The 12,617-nt window shown below is 45.9% G+C and overlaps 1 protein-coding gene across 10 annotated transcripts in view; it reads right to left on the reverse strand.

The window, feature by feature from the left end:
- The window catches only part of NAV2 (neuron navigator 2), a 286,033-nt gene that overhangs the window by 93,495 nt on the left and 179,921 nt on the right, over positions 1-12,617 (reverse strand). For all 10 annotated transcript variants that reach the window (XM_040327916.1, XM_040327913.1, XM_040327912.1 and 7 more), the window contains one exon: positions 11,753-11,875. In XM_040327916.1, coding sequence (XP_040183850.1) covers positions 11,753-11,875 — 123 coding nt within the window. The remainder of the gene's footprint in view (positions 1-11,752; positions 11,876-12,617) is intronic.

The raw sequence follows: 12,617 nt of genomic DNA on the forward strand, positions 1-12,617 counted from the left end.
AGGAGAAGAAAAGAAAGTCGTGTGAGAAAGACACCGGGGAGGTTCACACAGGACAGGGGTGTGAGTGTGTGTTCTAGGTGTGGGAAAGTGTATCGGCCCCGAGGAGCCGGTCTCTGTTTCTCACCGTCATCTACAACCCCCTACGGCTACCTGTTCCCTCGCATGGAGAAACAAACAAAGCTCGGCTTCACCTGTCTTCTCAATCATCATTGCCGATCATTGCACGGCCTCCATCTATGGGGGTTAAAGTGAAACTCCAGTCAAGACTTCATTCTAGTTTTGGAGATAATAAACAAATAGCACGGTTACTAACAGGCTGTTGGTGACTTTTTCAGAAAGTCAGAGTTAAAGAAGAATTCCAGGTATGGATATTTTGTATGTAGTTCCATTGGTCCATCTTGGAAGGAAGAGACTGAGAACTCTTATGCGTAAGGGGAGACTAAGGACTATAGAGTAAAAGGGGGAGACTGAGGACTCTGGTGTAAAAGGGAGGAGGGCTAAGGACTCTGTTGTGAAAGGGAACAAAGACAGAGGACTCTGATGTGAAAGGGAAGGAGCGGTGTGAAGGTGGGAGGGGGACTGAAGACATGTAAGGGAGAGACTGAGAACTCTTATGCGTAATAGGAGACTAAGAACTATAATGTGAAATGGGGAGACTACAAACTATAATGTAAAATGTAAAAGGGAGAAGGGCTAGGGACTCTGATGTAAAAGGGAGGAGGGCTAAGGACTCTGTTGTGAAAGGGAAGAAAGACAGGGGACTCTGATGTGAAAGGGGAGGAGCGGTGGGAGGGGGACTGAAGACATGTAAGGGAGAGACTGAGAACTCTTATGCGTAATAGGAGACTAAGAACTATAATGTAAAAGGGAGGAGGGCTAGGGACTCTGATGTAAAAGGGAGGAGGGCTAAGGACTCTGATGTAAAAGGGAGGAGGGCTAGGGACTCTGATGTAAAAGGGAGGAGGGCTAAGGACTCTGATGTAAAAGGGAGGAGGGCTAAGGACTCTGATGTAAAAGGGAGGAGGGCTAAGGACTCTGATGTAAAAGGGAGGAGGGCTAAGGACTCTGATGTAAAAGGGAGGAGGGCTAGGGACTCTGATGTAAAAGGGAGGAGGGCTAAGGACTCTGATGTAAAAGGGAGGAGGAGGGCTAAGGACTCTGATGTAAAAGGGAGGAGGGCTAAGGACTCTGATGTAAAAGGGAGGAGGGCTAGGGACTCTGATGTAAAAGGGAGGAGGGCTAAGGACTCTGATGTAAAAGGGAGGAGGGCTAGGGACTCTGATGTAAAAGGGAGGAGGGCTAAGGACTCTGGTGTAAAAGGGAGGAGGGCTAAGGACTCTGATGTAAAAGGGAGGAGGGCTAAGGGCTCTGATGTAAAAGGGAGGAGGGCTAAGGGCTCTGGTGTAAAAGGGAGGAGGGCTAAGGACTCGGATGTGAAAGGGAAGGAAGACAGAGGTCTCTGATGTGTAAGGGGAGGAGGGGTTTGAGGACTCAGGTGTGAAGGGGGAGGGGGACTGAGGACTCTTATGCGTAATGGGAGACTAAGAACTATAATGTGAAAGGGGGAGTCTGAAGAACTATAATGTAAAAGGGAGGAGGGCTAAGTACTCTGATGTGAAAGTGATTGAGGTGGGGTGGTGCCTTGAGATTTTGCATATTTTTAAAGGGTGCTGTATTTTTTTTTAAAGTTGACACCCACAGGTAATTGCCGTGTTACACTGGTCCAAGCTGTAACTATGTATAAAACATCCAAACCTGGAATTATAATTTAAGTCTTTAATAGGCTCATTCCTACAACACAGACTAAATCTCATTTCCTGGGGTCCTCCTGAGTCGGGCGGGACGGTATGTGCTGCTGGAGGGAGAGAATGGCTGCAGGCTCATCCAATTTACTGGAAGATGAGGCGGCAACAATTAGGACATTTCTTTGGTGTCGGGAAGTGCGATGATGACAGGACAATCCTCCGATCTCTTACGGGAACTGTCCTGTGACTCACCACACACACTGAATTGCTCAGAGCTACACAGGTATCCATCCATCCCCTAATGCTCACGTATCTCCATGTCCTTCCATCCCCTAATGCTCACGTATCTCCATGTCCTTCTATCCCCTAATGCTCACGTATCTCCATGTCCTTCCATCCCCTAATGCTCACGTATCTCCATGTCCTTCTATCCCATAATGCTCACGTATCTCCACGTCCTTCCATCCCCTAATGCTCACGTATCTCCATGTCCTTCTATCCCATAATGCTCACGTATCTCCATGTCCTTCCATCCCCTAATGCTCACGTATCTCCATGTCCTTCCATCCCCTAATGCTCACGTATCTCCATGTCCTTCCATCCCCTAATGCTCACGTATCTCCATGTCCTTCCATCCCCTAATGCTCACGTATCTCCATATCCTTCTATCCCCTAATGCTCACATATCTCCATGTCCTTCCATCCCCTAATGCTCACGTATCTCCATATCCTTCCATCCCCTAATGCTCACGTATCTCCATGTCCTTCTATCCCCTAATGCTCACGTATCTCCATGTCCTTCTATCCCCTAATGCTCACGTATCTCCATATCCTTCTATCCCCTAATGCTCACGTATCTCCATGTCCTTCTTTTTTTTTACTCATCTTTTATTTTATTTTTCCACAGATAACAGAAAATGTTTACAACTATAGATACGTTTTCCACACATTTTAACATTTTAATCCGTCACTATATTTACCCTAAGCCCTCCTTACTCCTATTACCCATCCATCTGATACTCCCTCCCTACCCCTCCCCCCCCCCCTCTCCAAAAAAAAAAAAAAAAAAAAAAGGAACCAATATATTCCCCCCACCCCTCCCGCCCCCCTCCTCTTCTCCCCTTCTCCTCTCCCGAGATATTGGACATACACTTCTAAATTCCAAGTCAGCTACCAATGCTTTAAATCTTTCTCTCTCAGAGTCTAGTTTCCCTCTATTAACACCTTTCCTTCTTCTGATCTCATAAATACATTCCATCCGGACCATATTTCTTCGTACTGTATCCTCCTATTCTGCGCTGTACACACCAAATCTTCCATTGCACCTACCTCCTCAATCCTTTTAAGCCAACCTGCAATAGATGGCGGGCATATATCCCTCCACTTCAGTGTAACTCCTGCCCGTGCCGCATTGATCATGTGGCACACTACCGACTTCCTATACTTCTGCACCGGTACTTCTGAACTATGTAACAGGAAAAGAGCAGGATCATCCGGAAGTAATACTTCCGAAAATTTTTGCGAGATTCTTCTCACCTCCTCCCAATAATGTCTTATTTTTTGGCAATACCAAAAAATATGTAACAAAGTTCCTTGTTCTCTACCACATCTCCAACACCTTTCATCTACTTCTTTATCAAATTGGTGTAATCTTTCTGGGGTGTAATACCATTGTACAAGAAGCTTATAATTAGCTTCTTGCGTTTTTGAACATACCGACGAGTTGACTGCCAGGTATATTATTTGTTTATGCTGTGTTGGGGTGAAAATCCTCCCCAGATCTTTTTCCCATTTCCGAATGCCTGGCATCACAAAATCCTCAGCTGGCATGTTCAGAAACCCATACATTTTAGATAATACTCTCGGTAGAGGTTCCACCCCATCGCAGCATCTCTCTAGTGTTGTCAATTGCCTACAAAATTCTGTTACCGGACCCAAAGATCTTAGAAAATGACTTACCTGAAGTGCCTGCCACAATGCAAGTTCAAATTTACCTCCTTCCTCTGTCAGTTCCCCGATTGATGGCCAAACATTTGACCTCAAGAAATCTGAGACCTGACAGAGGTTCTTTCCTTCCATGTCCTTCTATCCCCTAATGCTCACGTATCTCCATATCCTTCTATCCCCTAATGCTCACGTATCTCCATGTCCTTCCATCCCCTAATGCTCACGTATCTCCATATCCTTCTATCCCCTAATGCTCACATATCTCCATGTCCTTCCATCCCCTAATGCTCACGTATCTCCATATCCTTCCATCCCCTAATGCTCACGTATCTCCATGTCCTTCTATCCCCTAATGCTCACGTATCTCCATGTCCTTCTATCCCCTAATGCTCACGTATCTCCATATCCTTCTATCCCCTAATGCTCACGTATCTCCATGTCCTTCTATCCCCTAATGCTCACGTATCTCCATATCCTTCTATCCCCTAATGCTCACGTATCTCCATGTCCTTCTATCCCATAATGCTCACGTATCTCCATGTCCTTCCATCCCCTAATGCTCACGTATCTCCATGTCCTTCCATCCCCTAATGCTCACGTATCTCCATGTCCTTCCATCCCATTATGCTCACGTATCTCCATGTCCTTCTATCCCCTAATGCTCACGTATCTCCATATCCTTCCATCCCCTAATGCTCACGTATCTCCATGTCCTTCTATCCCATAATGCTCACGTATCTCCATGTCCTTCCATCCCCTAATGCTCATGTATCTCCATGTCCTTCCATCCCCTAATGCTCACGTATCTCCATGTCCTTCCATCCCCTAATGCTCACGTATCTCCATGTCCTTCTATCCCATAATGCTCACGTATCTCCATGTCCTTCCATCCCCTAATGCTCACGTATCTCCATGTCCTTCTATCCCATAATGCTCACGTATCTCCATATCCTTCTATCCCCTAATGCTCACGTATCTCCATGTCCTTCCATCCCCTAATGCTCACGTATCTCCATGTCCTTCCATCCCCTAATGCTCACGTATCTCCATGTCCTTCTATCCCCTAATGCTCACGTATCTCCATGTCCTTCCATCCCCTAATGCTCACGTATCTCCATGTCCTTCCATCCCCTAATGCTCACGTATCTCCATGTCCTTCCATCCCCCAATGCTCACGTATCCCCATGTCCTTCTATCCCCTAATGTTCACGTATCTTCATGCCAACCCGAAATGGCCATATTATGTAAAGGGGGTTAAAGTAAAGTAAGTAAGAAAGTAGGGAAGGCATTGATCCTGTGTTTCTGCAAAGCCCCCTAGTGAAAACACCTCCCATAGTACACAGAAACACTGGCTAGGGAAACAGTTAACCCTTTGATCTCATTAGTACAGTGACAGTGCATATTATTATATTATATTATTACGGATTACTGTATTAGTGTGACTGGTTACCGCAAACTGTCAGCTAGTGCCTGACTGATCTCCGCAATATCGCAGTCCTGCTATAAGTCGCTGATTGACCCAATTACTAGTAAGAAAAAAAAAATAACAATAAAAAAAATCCCATAATTGGTAGACGCTCTAATTTTTCTGCAAACCAATCAATATATGCTTGTTGGGATTTTTTTTTTTTTTTTACCAAAAACATGTAGCAGGATACATATTGGACTAAATTGAGGAAGAAATTGGCCTTTAAATTTTTTTATTGGATGTGTGTTATAGCAGAAAGTAAAAAAATATCATTTTTTTTTTCAAAATTATCGCTTTTTTGTTTATAGCGCAAACAATACAAATAAAAATAAAAAAACACAGAGGTGATCAAATACCACCAAAAGAAAGCTCTTTTTGTGGGGGGAAAAAAATTACATTTTATTTGAGTACAGCGTCGCACGACTGCACAATTTTTGGTTAAAGCGGGGGTTGACCCTAAAAAAATAATGTTTTTTTTTCCTACCATGCCATCCAGCATACTAGCGCGAGCTACAGTATGCCTTTATTTAATTTGTTTGCGCCGTACTCACAGTTTAATCCCTTAGTTAAGTTTCAGACTCCCCGCGGGGAGTAGGCGTTCCTATGCAGAGGGGAACATGATTGACGGCCGGCTATGGCGCGTCACGCTTCCCGAAAATAGCCGAAATAGGACTTGGCTCTTAACGGCGCCTGCGCAGTCAGCTCCTAGTCTGTGCGCAGGCGCCGTATAGCGCCGTGAGGAGCCAAGTCCTACTCCGGCTATTTTCGGGAAGCGTGACGCGCCAAAGCCGGCCGTCAATCATGTTCCCCTCTGCATAGGAACGCCTACTCCCCGCGGGGAGTCTGAAACTTAACTAAGGGATTAAACTGTGAGTACGGCGCAAAAAATAAAAATAAAGGCATACTGTAGCTCACGCTAGTATGCTGGATGGCATGGTAGAAACTTGTTTTTTAGGGTGAACCACCGCTTTAAAGTAACGCAGTGCCATATCGCAAAAAAATGGCCTGGTCATGAAGGGGGGGGGGTAAATCTTCTGGAGGACAAGTGGTTAAGACAATAGTGTGTTGCAAAGCGGTGAGCAAACTGTTGGTGCTCTATAAATCCTGTAGAATAATAGAAATGATAATAATAAAAATAATAATAATAAAAAAAAAATAATAATAATAATAATATTAGAGAGAGGAAACCAACACTGCTGATCACATGGGGAAGAATCAGTGACTGGAGGAGGATTCGTCTTTTGTGGTGCCCATGGCCACCTACAGCTATGAGATGATTACCCGGTATAGGGCACTGCCATCTCTTGCAGATGCCCCAGGACACAGAAGGATGTGCGCCATCTACAGGAAGTTGTACATCCACTGGTCCTCATTACGCTGACCCCTCCCCCCTCCAGGGCAGCCATTCAACAACCCAACGCAGCGCCGGCGGGGAATGTATCGCTACGGGACGGCTAGTTAAGGCACGTTTCTATTAATAGACGCATCATTTCACATCTCCGAAAACCTCCACCACAAACAGTACACAACTAGACCGCCATAGCGGAGACGTACAGTCCGGAACGGGGGGGGGGGGCGCCAATGACAAGAACCAGATTACATTCTCATGTCGCTACAACAAGAAGTATTCATTCATCAGCATTGTAGGAAGTGATAAGGAAATCTGGATAGTTGTATTCGGACATAATTACTAAGAAAGCGATTGCTGGAAGGAAGGTATAGGTTTGTTTTTGTTACGTATTTTCCCTAATTTTTTTACAGTATAAATTCTACAGACGCTTTTTGGTTATTAGTGTAATGTTTATGGTTTATTTTATGTATTAATTTAATTGAATATATACATTTAGGCCCCTTTCACACAGGCATTTTGTTCTCTTTATCCGTTCTGTCATGTTTTTAATTTTTTTTTTTAGAAAATCGGATGAAAAACAGACCTGGACTTCAGTTTTTACATCCGTAAAAAAAAAAAAAAGGCATGGAGTTCCCCCCAAAATCCATACCAGACCCTTATCTGCGCATGCAGCCTTTGCAGACCAGGAAAGGAGGGGGGGGCGAGGGAGCAGCTCATCAGCTGTCAGAGGGGTTCCCCACTGACAGCGGATTGTAAAAACAAATGCCAACAAAACAAGAATTCAGAAAAAAACAACGTGCCCTGCCCCTATCCATACCAAGCACTTTGGATCGGATATGGATTTTAAGGGGAACCCCATGCCTTTTTTTTTTTTTAAATGGGTTGGGGTCCCAGCCCAAATACATACCAGCCGCTTATCCGAACATGCAAAAAAAAAAAAATTGCATGGGTTCCCCCCAAAATCCATACCAGACCCTTATCTGAGCATGCAGCCTGGCAGGCTAGGAAAGAAGAGGGTGGGGGTTTAGCGAGCGGTTTATCAGCTGTCAGAGGGGTTCCCCACTGACAGCTGAATGTTAAAACTGCTGGAAATAAAAAATTCTGACTGGCAACGCCCAAATTTAAAAAAAATGGCATGGGGTTCCCCCCTAAAATCCATACCAGACCCTTATCTGAGCAAGCAGGAAAGAAGGGGGAGGGGGTGGTCAGCGAGCGGCTCATCAGCTGTCGGAGGGGTTCCCGCTAACAGCTAAATGTAAAAACAAATGCCAGCAATTAAAAATTCTGAATAAAACTGTGTGGGGCCCCCCCATCCATACCAGATGCTTCAGATCTGGTATGGATTTTAAGGGGAACCCCATACCAAATAAAAAAATGGCGTGGGGTCCCCCCAAAATCCATACCAGACCCTTATCTGAGCATGCAGCTTGGCAGGCCAGGTAAGGAGGGAGGGCGAGCGAGCAGGTTATCAGCTGTCAGAGGGGTTCCCTGCTGACAGCTATATGTAAAAGCAGATGCCAGCAATTAAAAGTTACGATGGTCCCCCCCATCAATTTATACCAAGCACCAAATCCATACCAGACCTTTATCGGAGCATGCAAAAAAAAAAAAAAACACGCCATTATTTAAAAAAAAATGGCGTGGGGTTCCCCCCAAATTCCATACCAGACCATTATCTGAGCATGCAGCCTGGCAGGCCAGGAAAGGGGGGGGGGGAAACGAGCAAGCGCCCCTTCCCATACTCTACCATAGCAGGCCACACGCCCTCAACATGGTGGTGCATGTTGATGGGGACAAGGGCCTCTTCCCCACAACCCTGGCTGGTGGTTGTAGGGGTCTGCTGGCGGGAGGGGGCTTATCGGAATCTAGAAACCACCGTTAACAAAGGGACCCCCAGATCCCAACCCCCTTTTATGGGAATAAGTATGGGGTACACAGTACCCCTACTCATTCACCCCCAAAAAAGTGCAGTGTAGATGTAGATCCATCGTCAATCATGACCTACCCGAAAAACTAAAACAGAAGAGCCACCGCCTGACATTTCAAATAACTAAGGGGCGGGGGTGACCCGATGACGTCCCCAGGTGACCCCGTCCCCTTGTGATGTCATCGACCCAGCATGCCCCCGGGAATTTTATATCAATGCTCTTTTCCACTGCCACTTTATACACATTATACATTAACCCCCCCATCCCTCCGGTTGGGTTGGGTGTCCTTTTTTTCGCTTAGGTCAGCGGTATTGTTGTCGTCTCCAGTAAGCCTGCAGGTTTTCATCTCCCGCCAATGTCCAGAAAAAAACGCTGTACAATTCTGTCCTTCTGTGTGAGTGACGCAATACAAGCCGGAGGGGCCCCAATCTCTATAGATAGCAACTGAAGGTTAGCACCCCGCTACATAAACACAGGCAAGCCACACGAGGGCCAATCACAGAGCTCCGGGGGGCTTAATGGGTTAAAGCCTGCACAAATATTTTCTGTTTAAGGAACAAATTTCGCCATTCTCAGCTTATCGCCAGGGATCAAAAATAGACCCAGAATGTGAAATATCGCCGAGCGCCCCTCCCATGAGTGAAGTGGATTGTACTTGGCCTAAACTGAAGTGAATCTAAAGCCGAGTAAAGAACCTTTCTTCTTTCTGTGTCTGTCTATAGGAAGATACACAACAGGAAAAGGAGAGGAAATCCTCTATTACACAGTTGTCACCAAAAAAACAAAAACAAACAGGTGTCACTATTAGAAGATTTCCTGTTTAGGAGGGAACTGTAAAGTTTGGATTTTTCCCACCACTTTTTTGGGGTGAATCACCCTAGCCACGGCACAAAGCAATAAATACCCAACAGGGGCCTATCCACATTCCATCAAAAACCATAAATACTGTACAATAAATACAATAAAGCAGGGTTTGACAAATTTGCTTGGAATCTAGGAGCCAGCTAAAAAAGTTAGGAGCCAGAAAACGCGCCCCGTCCCGACGAGCTTGCGCGCAGAAGCGAACACATACGTGAGCAGCGCCCGCATATGTAAACGGTGTTCAAACCACACATGTGAGGTATCACCGCGATCGTTAGAGCAATAATTCTAGCCCTAGTCCTCCTCTGTAACTCAAAACATGCAACCTGTAGATTTTTTTAAACGTCGCCTATGAAGATTTTAAAGGGTAAAAGTTTGTCGGCATTCCACGAGCGGACGCAATTTTGAAGCGTGACATGTTGGGTATGAATTTACTCGGCGTAACATTATCTTTCATACTATTAAAAAACATGGGGATAACTTTACTGTTGTCTTATTTTTTCATTAAAAAAAAGTGTAATTTTTTCCCAAAAAAGTGCGCTTGTAAGACCGCTGCGCAAATACGGCATGACAGAAAGTATTGCAACGATCGCCATTTTATTCTCTAGGGTGTTAGGATAAAAAATATATATAATGTTTGGGGGTTCTAATTAGAGGGAAGAAGATGGCAGTGAAAATAGTGAAAAATTACATTAGAATTGCTGTTTAACTTGTAATGCTTAACTTGTAATACCAACGGCCACCACCAGATGGTGCCAGCTCACACATCTGGTGGTAATAACTTGTAATACCAACGGCTCACCACCAGATGGCGCCAGCTCACCAAAAAAAAACAAAAACTTTTTGCCCCCCTTCCAAGCCAAGTCGCCAGGACCCTATTTCTAGTCGCCATGGCGACCTGGCGCCCAGGATTTGTCGAGCCCTGCAATAAAGGTAGGGATGCATTTATACATCGGCCCCCGAAAATGTATTATCAGACGAAAATGGGGTTATCAGCGTAGTGGCAATAAAAGAAAAAAAGAGGTGGCATGACTTCCAATGCAAAATCCCATCCCGTTGACTTCAATGCAAAAATCGCCTCCCATTCACTTTAATGCAAAAAAAATATTATTATTTCGGTGCAACACTACTTCAAGGTAAGCAGGGGTCTCCAAACTTTTCAGTAAGAGGGTCATATAAGGGGAGATTTACTAACACTGGAGAGTGCAAAATCTGGTGCAGCTCTGCATAGAAACCAATCGGCTTCCAGGTTTTATTGTCAAAGCTTCATTGAACAAGCTGAAGTGAGAAGCCGATTGGTTGCCATGCACAGCTGCACCAGATTCTAAATGCTCCAGTTTTAGTAAATCGCCCCCAATAGGATATTTTACAAATAAACGCAGACCAAACATATCCTTATCAGGGCCCCCCTTACATCAGGGTCCCCATCAGAGCCTCCTTTACATCAGGGTCCCTATCAGAGCCCCCTTTACATCAGGGTCCCCTTTAGAAACCCCCTTATATCTGGGTCCCCATCAGAGCCCCCCTTATATCAGGGTCTTTATCAGAATCTCCCCTTACATCAGGGTCCCCATCAGAGCACCCTTACATCAGGGTCCCCATCAGAGCCCCCTTACATTAGGGTCCCCATCAGAGCCCCTTTACATTATGGTCCCCATCAGAGCCCCCATAATATCAGGGTCCCCATGAGAGCCCCCCCCTTATATCAGAGCCCCAATCAGAATATCCCCTTACATCAGGGTCCCTATCAGAATCCCCCCTTACATCAGGGTCCCTATCAGACTCCTCCTTACATCAGGGTCCCTGTCAGAGCCCCCTTACATCAGGATCCCCATCAGAGCCCCCCTTACATCAGGGTCCCCATCAGAGTCACCCTTACATCAGGATCCCTATCAGAGCCCCCCTTACATCAGGGTCCCTATCAGAATCCCCCCTTACATCAGGGTCCCTATCAGAATCCCCCCTTACATCAGGGTCCCTATCAGAATCCCCCCTTACATCAGGGTCCCCATCAGAGACACCCTTACATCAGGGTCCCTATCAGAGCCCCCTTTACATCAGGGTCCCCATCAGAGCCCCCCTTACATCAGGGTCCCCATCAGAGCCCCCCTTACATCAGGGTCCCTATCAGAATCCCCCCTTACTTTAGAAATGAAGACCACAGGCAGCCTCTACACATTGGGGATAGGCCACTGACCCTAGCTAGGGGGGGGGGGGGGGGCAAATAAAATCTTGTAGTGGGCCAGACATGGGCCATGGTCCATAGTTTGGAGACCCCTAGTCTCACCAAGCAGGATCCAAGATCATATTAGCTTTTCACAGGGAGAGGAAATCAAGGCTGTCACACGGGCAACGTCTGTTCCAATCACATGTCTGCCTGCCCTATCATGTATAACCAGAAGTCAGAAATGCACCAAAGACAGGGTTGACTTTTTTTATACGTTTTTCTGACCTGTCGGCATCCCCCTGTCCCGGCGACGCGTTCCGCTGAAGAGTTTCCCGCACAGCCGCCATTCCGTCAGGTAGTCGGTTCAGTCTTCGGGTGTACAGACCCAGCCCGCCATCGGTCAGGTAGCTGATAGAGAAAGCAAAGAATGATCAGACACCTCACACCACCGCATGTCTACTACATGTATAATATTTATTTTATGACCGGTACTTCTATAGTTCCATCAATTTACATATATATTGTACATTCACATCAGTCCCCGCCCCCAAGGAGCTTACAAAATAAAGGTCCCCATCTCACATTCATACACATACTAAAGCCAAATCATACAGGAGACAATTAACCACTTCAGCCCCGGAAGGATTTGCCCCTTTCCTGACCCGAGCACTTTTTGCGATTCGGCACTGCGTCGCTTTAACTGACAATTGCACGGTCGTGCAACTCTCTCATTCCCCATACATGCCCCCAGCACAAATCCACACCTCCCAAAAAAAATGTAAAAAATCCCGCCTCCTAGTACAAATCCTCTACCCCTCTGAGCACAAATCCTCTCCCCTCACTCCAAATCCCCTCCCCCCCCAGCACAAATGATCCCCATTGTAGCACAAACCCCCCACTCAAATTTCCCCTCCTAGCACAAATACCCCCAATTATCCCTGCTAGCTAGCACAAATCCCTCCCCCTCCAAAAAAATAAATAAAAATATTGCTCCTCCTAGAGCACATACCTCCCACCCAACCATATTACCTTTTCTAGCACAAACCACCAAAAATCCCCCCCTCCTAGCACAAATTTTCTTCCCCCATCCCCCCTCCCACTAGGTTTAGAGTTACCGCCCCCCACACCATTTTACTTTTTCTAGCACAAA

This window comes from Rana temporaria, chromosome 11 (genome assembly GCF_905171775.1).
Source record: "Rana temporaria chromosome 11, aRanTem1.1, whole genome shotgun sequence".
NCBI classification, from domain to species: Eukaryota; Metazoa; Chordata; class Amphibia; order Anura; family Ranidae; genus Rana; species Rana temporaria.